Below are 11,371 nucleotides of genomic sequence, written 5' to 3'. Positions count from 1 at the left end.
AGTCTGCCTTTAAAATCATATTTTAAACCTAACCTTAACCACACTGCTAAATTATGCCTAACCTTAAATTAAGGGCACCTTTTATTATATTTCCATGAATTGTTATGTTATAGCCCAATTTGACTTTATTGCTGTGGTAACCACTGACAACCATAGTAAAGGAAACAATGACTACACCTCGACATCAGACGAACTGCGGTTAAGTGTCTAAGGCTGCGGATCTGTAGGTAACCGTCACTTTCCGCCCCTCCCTGTTCCGCAACACGCCCCATTCCGCCCCCTGGAAAGATTTGGATCATGTTCTGTTTCTTTATCTCTACTTTGAACACACGTTTTTTTCTGTCACCGTCCCTTCACATTTCTCATAACCAGGATTTATTCCAACCTTTTTATGCGAGTAAAGTACATGTCGGATAAACAAATGTACTGGCAGGCACAGGCCTGATGGAAACAACACATTTGTTGGTCTCAATCACTTTCATGGGAATATGCATTTCGATTTTCTTAGTTATCTAGAGTTGTTTCTAATGATTACAGTGTGCGAATTGTAGAGCAGAGGGTGTTAACAAACTGTAGCCAACCTGTGTTTTATTTCAATCAAGCACATATTTAGCCTTGTGGCGCATGCTACACTATGCTATTATATTCGGTTGGCAGACATTTATTCAGCTTTGATCTAACTTAAACGAGCACCATTCACCAGAGTAGCATGTTTTCTGCAAGTTGTAGAGAATATCATACATGTGCAGAAGCTTCGGGGCCTTTAGCTGTTGGGAAGAGGAGTCCAGTAAAATTAGGATCCACATCTATTCCGTATCAAAATATAGGATCATCTGTAAGAATAAATTATTTCTCAGAAGTAAACTGAATATAATTACTCGATTCAATATTAAATCAATATCATGAATGAGCAGTATTTAGTGAAAATGGGTGAGAAAAACTCTTGGACAGACACACATTTTCTGTAAAGTAAACGTTTTAATATATCGAAAACATCAAGTCAGACCATTCTCTCAGTACATTTAGAGACATTCTAAAATGCAAAGCTTCATAAAAGATATCTGTCAGAAGTAAATTTATCCACAAAAACAAAGATAATTGTATACACATCTTAAATGACCACATGTTCAGAAAATGTGCTGATATAACCATCAGGCCGATGCAAACGATTAGGGGAGGACCACCTCACTTGCAAATAGTGAACTCTGAACTGTTGGATTATTACATCATCATTGAAATCAAATCAAACTTTATTTACATAGAAAGCTTTACAAAAATATGTTTACCACACATGTATTTATCTGAATCCCACATCATGAATGATCCAGAGTTGCTTTGCGTTTGTTGTCCACATCCTGCCTTTTAATTCCCATCTTCCGACAGAAGGTCTTTGTCCTAATTTTCATCCTGCTTTCCTCCTTTGTGGATGTTTTTCACATGCGTCAGCAGGTTAGACTTTTGAGTGAAGCTTTTCTCACAGTCTCCACAGCTAAATGGTTTCTCTCCTGTGTGAGTCAGTTTATGCTTCCTTAGGTTCCCCTTCAAATTGAAGCTTTTCCCACAGTCACCACAGCTAAATGGTTTCTCTCCTGTGTGAGTCCTTATATGATCTGTAAGGTTCCCCTTCTGATAGAAGCTTTTCCCACAGACACCACAGCTAAATGGTTTCTGTTGTGTGTGAGTCAGTATATGTTTCCTTAGGTCTCCCTTCTGATAGAAGCTTTTCCCACAGTCACCACAGCCAAATGGCTTCTCTCCTGTGTGAATACTCAGGTGCCTGGACAGATCTCCTTTGTATTTGATGATCTTTCCACAAACTGGACAGATACAGAGTTTCCCACTGTGACAGAGTTGGACATGGGCCTTCAGTTTACAGGTGGAGTTGTTGAGTTTATTGCCGAAGCTGCATTCACTGAGTCTCTTCTTGGTAAGAGTCACATGTCTCTGCAGTTCAGCTTTCAGAGCAAACGTTTCACCACAGTCACGAAAGTGGCTAGTTTTTCTCGGCGTGGTGCAGAGTTTGGAACAGTGTTCCCCCATTGGTGGGTTGGGATCCAATGGTGGACTGGGATCCAATGGTGGGCTACTGTCAAGTCCTACTGGGTCATTGCTTACAGCTGAACTGTGTCTGGAGGCATTGTTTTGATTACCTGGAGGGTCACAGGGAATGTAGAGACCCTTAATGTGGGTCACAGTGACAAAAGGTTTGGGATCCACTGGTTTAGAGTCTCTCTCTCTGTTCTCCACAGTCTGGGTTTGGGGAAGAGTCAAGGACCAAAGTGGGTCCTCCAGATCACATTCACTTTTCACACAGGAAGGAGTGAATATGAACTTCATGATATCAGGCTCCAGACCTTGAAGCTGCTCTTCCTCCTGACTGGTCCTGACTTCCTCCTGTTCCTCTTTAATCTGTTTGGTCTCTGGGTCCTTCTGTTCCAGACTGGGGCTCCACTCCTGCTCACAGTGCTGCTGCTCAGGGGGAACCTCCTCTTCAGAGACAGAGAGCTGCAGCGAGTCTGGAGGGAAGGAGACGAGGGTAGAGGTGATCTGCCAGAGAATTACATTTACATTTGGAATCACTCATGAATTATAGATCTCTATGATTTTAAAATATCAAATGGCTTTATTGGCATGTATGTCTACACAGCCTTTAAACACAGCCTTTAAACACAGACTTTAAACAGTCTTTAAACCGTCTTTAAACACAGCCTTAAAACACAGCCTTTAAACACAGCCTTAAAACACAGCCTTTAAACACAGCCTTTAAACACAGCCTTTAAACACAGCCTTTAAACACAGCCTTTAAACACAGCCTTTAAACACAGCCTTTAAACAGTCTTTAAACACAGCCTTAAAACACAGCCTTTAAACACAGTCTTAAAACACAGCCTTTAAACAGTCTTTAAACACAGCCTTTAAACACAGCCTTTAAACATGTCTGAGTGTAGTTATCTGGGTATTTTCTCTCATTCACTTGGGTACTCAATCCTATTATGGAACACACCGCGGCCAACATGTACAAAAGTCACGCAGACACCATCTAATCTTTAATAATCCTTGCGTGCACAATGGTTTTGTGAACCTTAGAAACTATACCTTCATATCACCCCAAAATAATTTTATAAACACAAAATACTATGCAGTATTTTAAAACACAGATTAACACAGAGGTGTTTTGCATTTCACATTTGCCTGAACTATGACACTTCCTGAGCTAATGGAAACATAATTTGTGACAAAGGACGTAATGGTGACGTGTGACGCTCATGTCCAAGCAACAGGAAGCATTGGCACGTCGGGACTATTTTTTTTTTATATCACCGAAGGTCTAACCACTTTAATAATTTAGTATAACTATGTCTAACTATCAGTAGATCTATGTACAAACCTATTCTACATAGTGGTATCTCCGGTGCCCTCCGCAGCAGTCTCCGTAGCCGATCATTCTCCTCCTGGTATTCCACTACCGTTTTCTCAACTGCACCGAAAATCTCCACAGCAGCCGCGGTTAAACGCTCATTTAAAAACACACGCAACGACTGTAGTTTAGACATTTTCAGTGGAATCAGTATTTGGTTATTTAGATAGTATGGTTTCTTGACATGGGTCCTCCTGATCACATTCACTTTTCACACAGCAAGGAGTGAATATGGAGTCTTTGGTATCAACGAGCCCCCGACACGTCCTAAATTCAGTGGTCTTTCTTTTACTCCACAAAAATAATGTTCCAAATCAAAACAAACTCATTCCCAATCCCACTTCCGTGTTCAAGTCAATGAATCTTACAAAACTCATTGGTTCTAGTGGCGACAAACACAGAACAGCGTCACCAGCTGGATGGGGGTGTGTGTTTACTGCTGTGCAAGTTCGTTCACTGACCAAATAAGGAAGGAAATAATGACGACATGTGGACAAAGCAGTGGTTATCATAAGTATGACAAGATCTGGGAGAATCAATTCGACTGTATCAATAACATCCGGGACACCATTCTCCCGTCACCGTGCCAGACATTCCAAAATAAACGAACAAATAATCCAGTTTATAACGCTTTTTTTTAAACTAATTTTTGTAAAATATTTTTTCAATATATATTCCTACAAAGCAGAACCAATGATTTAGCTATTTAGATAAGCAACCAGAACGAACTATTGGTTTTAAGGTTCATAAAAATAAGAAGCTAAACATAGATGTGTTTTCGTTTGTTGAATCCTTTAAAATATGCCCATTTCAAACATATATTTTTTTGAAAAATCTAAAAGCTATTTCAGACTATTTAGACAAGTTAGCTGGCTTAGTAGTATATCCCTCAGATCTGTGAGATTCCTGTAATATGTTGTACTACTTTTTGATCATTGCGTCATCATTCAAATAAAATCAAACTTTATTTACAGTGGGGTTGGAAAATATTGACACCCTTGATAAAAATGACTGCATAAAATAAATAATTAAAATATTGAGCTATATTGTATGCTGCAAAAACACACAGGTTTTCAATGGGGTTTCAAGTCCAGAGACTGATTTGGTGGCTAATTAACCATTTCTTTGCGGATTTTGACATTTGTTTGGGGTTATTGTGTTGTTGGAAAATCCACTTGCGGCCAAATTTCAGCTTTCTGGCAGAAACAACCAGGTTTTTGGCTAAAATGTCCTGGTAATTGGCTCCTGATGCCGTTGACCTTAACAAGGGCCCCATGACTAGTGGAGGCAAAATAGCCACATAGCATCAATGAGCCACCACCATATTTTACAGTAGGTTTTGGGGTTATTTTCACCTCATGAATTCTCATTTCACATACCTACTACAAGATTCCATGACTACCATACATACCTGTATTCCCTTGACTACCATACACACCTGTATGCCCTTGACTACTATACACACCTGTATTCCCTTGACTACCATACACACCTGTATGCCCTTGACTACCATACACACCTGTATGCCCTTGACTACCATACACACCTGTATGCCCTTGACTACCATACACACCTGTATTCCCTTGACTACCATACATAACTGTATTCCCTTGACTACCATACACACCTGTATTCCCCTGACTACCATACACACCTGTATTCCCTTGACTACCATACATACCTGTATTCCCTTGACTACCATACACACCTGTATGCCTTGACTACCATACAGTACATACCTGTTATTCCCTTGACTACCATACACACCTGTTATTCCCTTGACTACCATACACACCTGTTATTCCCTTGACTACCATACACACCTGTTATTCCCTTGACTACCATACACACCTGTTATTCCCTTGACTACCATACACACCTGTTATTCCCTTGACTACCATACACACCTGTATTCCATTGACTACCATACACACCTGTATTCCCTTGACTACCATACACACCTGTTATTCCCTTGACTACCATACACACCTGTTATTCCCTTGACTACCATACATACCTGTTATTCCCTTGACTACCATACATACCTGTTATTCCCTTGACTACCATACATACCTGTTATTCCCTTGACTACCATACATGCCTGTTATTCCCTTGACTACCATACACACCTGTTATTCCCTTGACTACCATACACACCTGTTATTCCCTTGACTACCATACACACCTGTTATTCCCTTGACTACCATACACACCTGTTATTCCCTTGACTACCATACACACCTGTATTCCCTTGACTACCATACACACCTGTATTCCATTGACTACCATACACACCTGTTATTCCCTTGACTACCATGCACACCTGTTATTCCCTTGACTACCATACACACCTGTTATTCCCTTGACTACCATACACACCTGTTATTCCCTTGACTACCATACACACCTGTATTCCCTTGACTACCATACACACCTGTATTCCATTGACTACCATACACACCTGTATTCCCTTGACTACCATACACACCTGTTATTCCCTTGACTACCATATTCACCTGTTATTCCCTTGACTACCATACATACCTGTTATTCCCTTGACTACCATACATACCTGTTATTCCCTTGACTACCATACATACCTGTTATTCCCTTGACTACCATACATACCTGTTATTCCCTTGACTACCATACATACCTGTTATTCCCTTGACTACCATACACACCTGTTATTCCCTTGACTACCATACACACCTGTTATTCCCTTGACTACCATACACACCTGTTATTCCCTTGACTACCATACACACCTGTTATTCCCTTGACTACCATACACACCTGTTATTCCCTTGACAACCATACACACCTGTTATTCCCTTGACTACCATACACACCTGTTATTCCCTTGACTACCATACACACCTCTTATTCCCTTGACTACCATACACACCTCTTATTCCCTTGACTACCATACACACCTGTATTCCTTGTTTTTGAAAGAAAAGCATGTTTTTTTGTCCTTGAAAATAACATTGAATTGATCAGAAATACAGTATAGACATTGTTAATGTTGTAACTTGTAGCTGGAAATGGCTGATTTTTTATGGAATATCTACATAGGTGTACAGAGGCCCATTATCAGCAACCATCACTCCTGTGTTCCAATGGCACATTGTGTTAATTAATCCTTGTTTTCATTTTAAAAGGCTAATTTATCATTAGAAAAACAATTTGTAATTATGTTAACACAGCTGAAAACTGTTGTTCTGATTAAAGAAGCAATTAAACTGGCCTTCTTTTAGACTAGTTGAGTATCTGGAGCATCAGCATTTGTGGGTTTGATTACAGGCTCAAAATGGCCAGAAACAAATAACTTCTTCTGAAACTCGTCAGTCTATTCTTGTTCTGAGAAATGGCTATTCCATGTGAGAAATTGCCAAGAAACTGAAGATCTCGTACAACGCTGTGTACTACTCCCTTCACAGAACATCTCAAACTGGCTCTAACCAGAATAGAAAGAGGAGTGGGAGGCCCCGGTGTACAACTGAGCAAGAGGACAAGTACATTGGAGTGTCTCCTAACATGCCTCAGTGGTTGTGGCACCTCTGTCTCCTGACCTGCCTCAGTGGTTGTGGCTCCTCTGTCTCCGAGATAACTCTTGTGCTGCTAGAGCCAAGATAACTCTTGTGCTGCTAGAGCCAAGATAACTCTTGTGCTGCTCGATGCTTAACTGTTGTGGTTTGTGTTCTGGTTATGACTCAATATAGATCTGGATCTGATAGTTGTAGGTGAAGGGCTTGGCGGGTGGAGAGAAGGGAAAGAGAGGGTTAGAGAAGAGTGAGAGTTATCCTGTTGTTTGATGATAAAGGTGAGTGGGTACGATGAAGAAATGGCTGAGGTTGAGAGAAATAACCGATACTTCCTCTCTCTCTCTCTCTCTCTCTCTCTCTCTCTCTCTCTCTCTCTCTCTCTCTCTCTCTCACTCTCTCTCACACCTTCTCTTTGTCTCTCTCTGTCTCTCTCTCACTCTCTCTCACACCTTCTCTTTGTCTCTCTCTGTCTCTCTCTCCCACCTTCTCTCTGTCTCTCTCTGTCTCTCTCTCTGTCTCTCTCTCTCTGTCTCTCTCTGTCTCTCTCTCTCTCTCTCTCTCTCTCTCTCAATTCAATTCAAAGGGCTTTATTGGCATGGGTAACATGTGTTCATTGCCAAAGCAATAACAATAACATTTTTACAGTAAACATTACACTCACAGGTTTCAAAAGAATAAAGACATTTCAAATGTCATATTCTGTCTATATACAGTGTTGTAACGATGTGCAAACAGTTGCAGTTTTTATCAATTGCTAAAACACAATTTCTGAAACCTTGCTCCATTTCCTTGAAAACATTAAACACAAAACCTCATCTTCAAGCACTATTTACATGACCTCTGACTCCTCTCGCAAAGTGAAACTGTCGCCTCAAAACAGTTTAACCTGTGTTCAAAATCAAACACTGCTCTCAAATCATAAACAAAGTGATCAAAATGATATACACTCTCAAGCAGTCAGTAAACAATACACCGAAATATAGAAAACACATTGTTCAAAACATACAATTCTCAGGGAGAAGTACATTTTTAATCTAAAAAAATATGAATATTTTTCCATCGTTGTCTTTTGATGAACGAAAACAGGTTCTATCATAGTAGCTCAAGATTGATCAGAAATTACTACTCTGCTTTGCTCTTTGCAATTTTGTTTTTTGTTCTTCCTCCTCCTTGTACCCCTATTTTTACAGTACTGTACCTTGCGTCTCACAAACTTGTCCTTTGTCTCTATGATACTGTAATTCTATGTTCTGTGTTGATATTACCAGTCAAAATCTATTGAGCAGTCAGTACTGTTAATAAATGGCTATTCCATGTGAGAAATTGCCAAGAAACTGAAGATCTCGTACAACGCTGTGTACTCCTCCCTTCACAGAACATCTGACCTGCCTCAGTGGTTGTGACTCCTCTGTCTCCGAGATAACTCTTGTGCTGCTTGAGCCAAGATAACTCTTGTGCTGCTTGAGCCAAGATAACTCTTGTGCTGCTAGAGCCAAGATAACTCTTGTGCTGCTAGAGCCAAGATAACTCTTGTGCTGCTTGAGCCAAGATAACTCTTGTGCTGCTTGAGCCAAGATAACTCTTGTGCTGCTTGAGCCAAGATAACTCTTGTGCTGCTTGAGCCAAGATAACTCTTGTGCTGCTTGAGCCAAGATAACTCTTGTGCTGCTAGAGCCAAGATAACTCTTGTGCTGCTAGAGCCAAGATATCTCTTGTGCTGCTAGAGCCAAGATAACTCTTGTGCTGCTAGAGCCAAGATAACTCTTGTGCTGCTTGAGCCAAGATAACTCTTGTGCTGCTAGAGCCAAGATAACTCTTGTGCTGCTAGAGCCAAGATAACTCTTGTGCTGCTAGAGCCAAGATAACTCTTGTGCTGCTAGAGCCAAGATAACTCTAGTGCTGCTCGATGCTTAACTGTTGTGGTTTGTGTTCTGGTTATGACTCAATATAGATCTGGATCTGATAGTTGTAGGTGAAGGGCTTGGCGGGTGGAGAGAAGGGAAAGAGAGGGTTAGAGAAGAGTGAGAGTTATCCTGTTGTTTGATGATAAAGGTGAGTGGGTACGATGAAGAAATGGCTGAGGTTGAGAGAAATAACCGATACTTCCTCTCTCTCTCTTCACCCTCCCTCCCTTCTCTGTCTGTCTCTCTCTCTCTCTCTCTCTCTCTCTCTCTCTCTCTCTCTCTCTCTCTCTCTCTCACTCTCTCTCACACACCTTCTCTTTGTCTCTCTCTGTCTCTCTCTCCCACCTTCTCTCTGTCTCTCTCTGTCTCTCTCTGTCTCTCTCTCTCTCTCTCTCTCTGTCTCTCTCTCTCTGTCTCTCTCTGTCTCTCTGTCTCTCTCTCTCTCTCTCAATTCAATTCAAAGGGCTTTATTGGCATGGGTAACATGTGTTCATTGCCAAAGCAATAACAATAACATTTTTACAGTAAACATTACACTCACAGGTTTCAAAAGAATAAAGACATTTCAAATGTCATATTCTGTCTATATACAGTGTTGTAACGATGTGCAAACAGTTGCAGTTTTTATCAATTGCTAAAACACAATTTCTGAAACCTTGCTCCATTTCCTTGAAAACATTAAACACAAAACCTCATCTTCAAGCACTATTTACATAACCTCTGACTCCTCTCGCAAAGTGAAACTGTCCCCTCAAAACAGTTTAACCTGTGTTCAAAATCAAACACGGCTCTCAAATCATAAACAAAGTGATCAAAATGATATACACTCTCAAGCAGTCAGTAAGCAATACACCGAAATATAGAAACATTGTTCAAAACATACAATTCTCAGGGAGAAGTACATTTCTAATCTAAAAAAATATGAATATTTTTCCATCGTTGTCTTTTGATGAACGAAAACAGGTTCTATCATAGTAGCTCAAGATTGATCAGAAATTACTACTCTGCTTTGCTCTTTGCAATTTAGTTTTTTGTTCTTCCTCCTCCTTGTACCCCTATTTTTACAGTACTGTACCTTGCGTCTCACAAACTTGTCCTTTGTCTCTATGATACTGTAATTCTTGTTTTGTGTTGATATTACCAGTCAAAATCTATTGAGCAGTCAGTAATGTTAATAAATGGCTATTCCATGTGAGAAATTACCAAGAAACTGAAGATCTCGTACAACGCTGTGTACTCCTCCCTTCACAGAACATCTGACCTGCCTCAGTGGTTGTGGCTCCTCTGTCTCCGAGATAACTCTTGTGCTGCTTGAGCCAAGATAACTCTTGTGCTGCTAGAGCCAAGATAACTCTTGTGCTGCTAGAGCCAAGATAACTCTTGTGCTGCTAGAGCCAAGATAACTCTTGTGCTGCTTGAGCCAAGATAACTCTTGTGCTGCTTGAGCCAAGATAACTCTTGTGCTGCTAGAGCCAAGATAACTCTTGTGCTGCTAGAGCCAAGATAACTCTTGTGCTGCTAGAGCCAAGATAACTCTTGTGCTGCTTGAGCCAAGATAACTCTTGTGCTGCTTGAGCCAAGATAACTCTTGTGCTGCTTGAGCCAAGATAACTCTTGTGCTGCTTGAGCCAAGATAACTCTTGTGCTGCTTGAGCCAAGATAACTCTTGTGCTGCTCGATGCTTAACTGTTGTGGTTTGTGTTCTGGTTATGACTCAATATAGATCTGGATCTGATAGTTGTAGGTGAAGGGCTTGGCGGGTGGAGAGAAGGGAAAGAGAGGGTTAGAGAAGAGTGAGAGTTATCCTGTTGTTTGATGATAAAGGTGAGTGGGTACGATGAAGAAATGGCTGAGGTTGAGAGAAATAACCGATACTTCCTCTTTCTCTCTTCACCCTCCCTCCCTTCTCTGTCTGTCTCTCTCACTCTCTCTCTCTCTCTCTCTCTCTCTCTCTCTCTCTCTCTCACACACCTCTTTGTCTCTCTCTGTCTCTCTCTCCCACCTTCTCTCTGTCTCTCTCTGTCTCTCTCTGTCTCTCTCTCTCTGTCTCTCTCTGTCTCTCTCTCTCTGTCTCTCTCTGTCTCTCTCTCTCTCTCTCTCTCTCTCTCTGTCTCTCTCTCTCTGTCTCTCTCTGTCTCTCTCTCTCTCTCTCTCTCTCTCTCAATTCAATTCAAAGGGCTTTATTGGCATGGGTAACATGTGTTCATTGCCAAAGCAATAACAATAACATTTTTACAGTAAACATTACACTCACAGGTTTCAAAAGAATAAAGACATTTCAAATGTCATATTCTGTCTATATACAGTGTTGTAACGATGTGCAAACAGTTGCAGTTTTTATCAATTGCTAAAACACAATTTCTGAAACCTTGCTCCATTTCCTTGAAAACATTAAACACAAAACCTCATCTTCCAGCACTATTTACATAACCTCTGACTCCTCTCGCAAAGTGAAACATTCGCCTCAAAACAGTTTCACCTGTGTTCAAAATCAAACACGG

The 11,371-nt window shown here is 40.7% G+C and overlaps 1 protein-coding gene across 1 annotated transcript; it reads right to left on the bottom strand.

The window, feature by feature from the left end:
* Positions 1-958: 958 nt before the first annotated feature.
* LOC135510239 (zinc finger protein 792-like) lies at positions 959-3,807 on the bottom strand. Its single transcript, XM_064931038.1, has 2 exons — positions 3,389-3,807; positions 959-2,516 (listed from the first exon to the last, which is right to left on the bottom strand). Exons 1-2 carry the CDS (start codon positions 3,552-3,554, stop codon positions 1,396-1,398), a joined length of 1,287 nt encoding a protein of 428 aa, XP_064787110.1. The 5' UTR covers positions 3,555-3,807; the 3' UTR covers positions 959-1,395.
* Positions 3,808-11,371: the final 7,564 nt, after the last annotated feature.

The sequence above is a fragment of the Oncorhynchus masou genome, chromosome 23, assembly GCF_036934945.1.
Source record: "Oncorhynchus masou masou isolate Uvic2021 chromosome 23, UVic_Omas_1.1, whole genome shotgun sequence".
Taxonomy (NCBI): Eukaryota; Metazoa; Chordata; class Actinopteri; order Salmoniformes; family Salmonidae; genus Oncorhynchus; species Oncorhynchus masou.
Note: the sequence above shows the minus strand (reverse complement) of the source record. Positions and strands in the feature narration are given on the sequence as shown.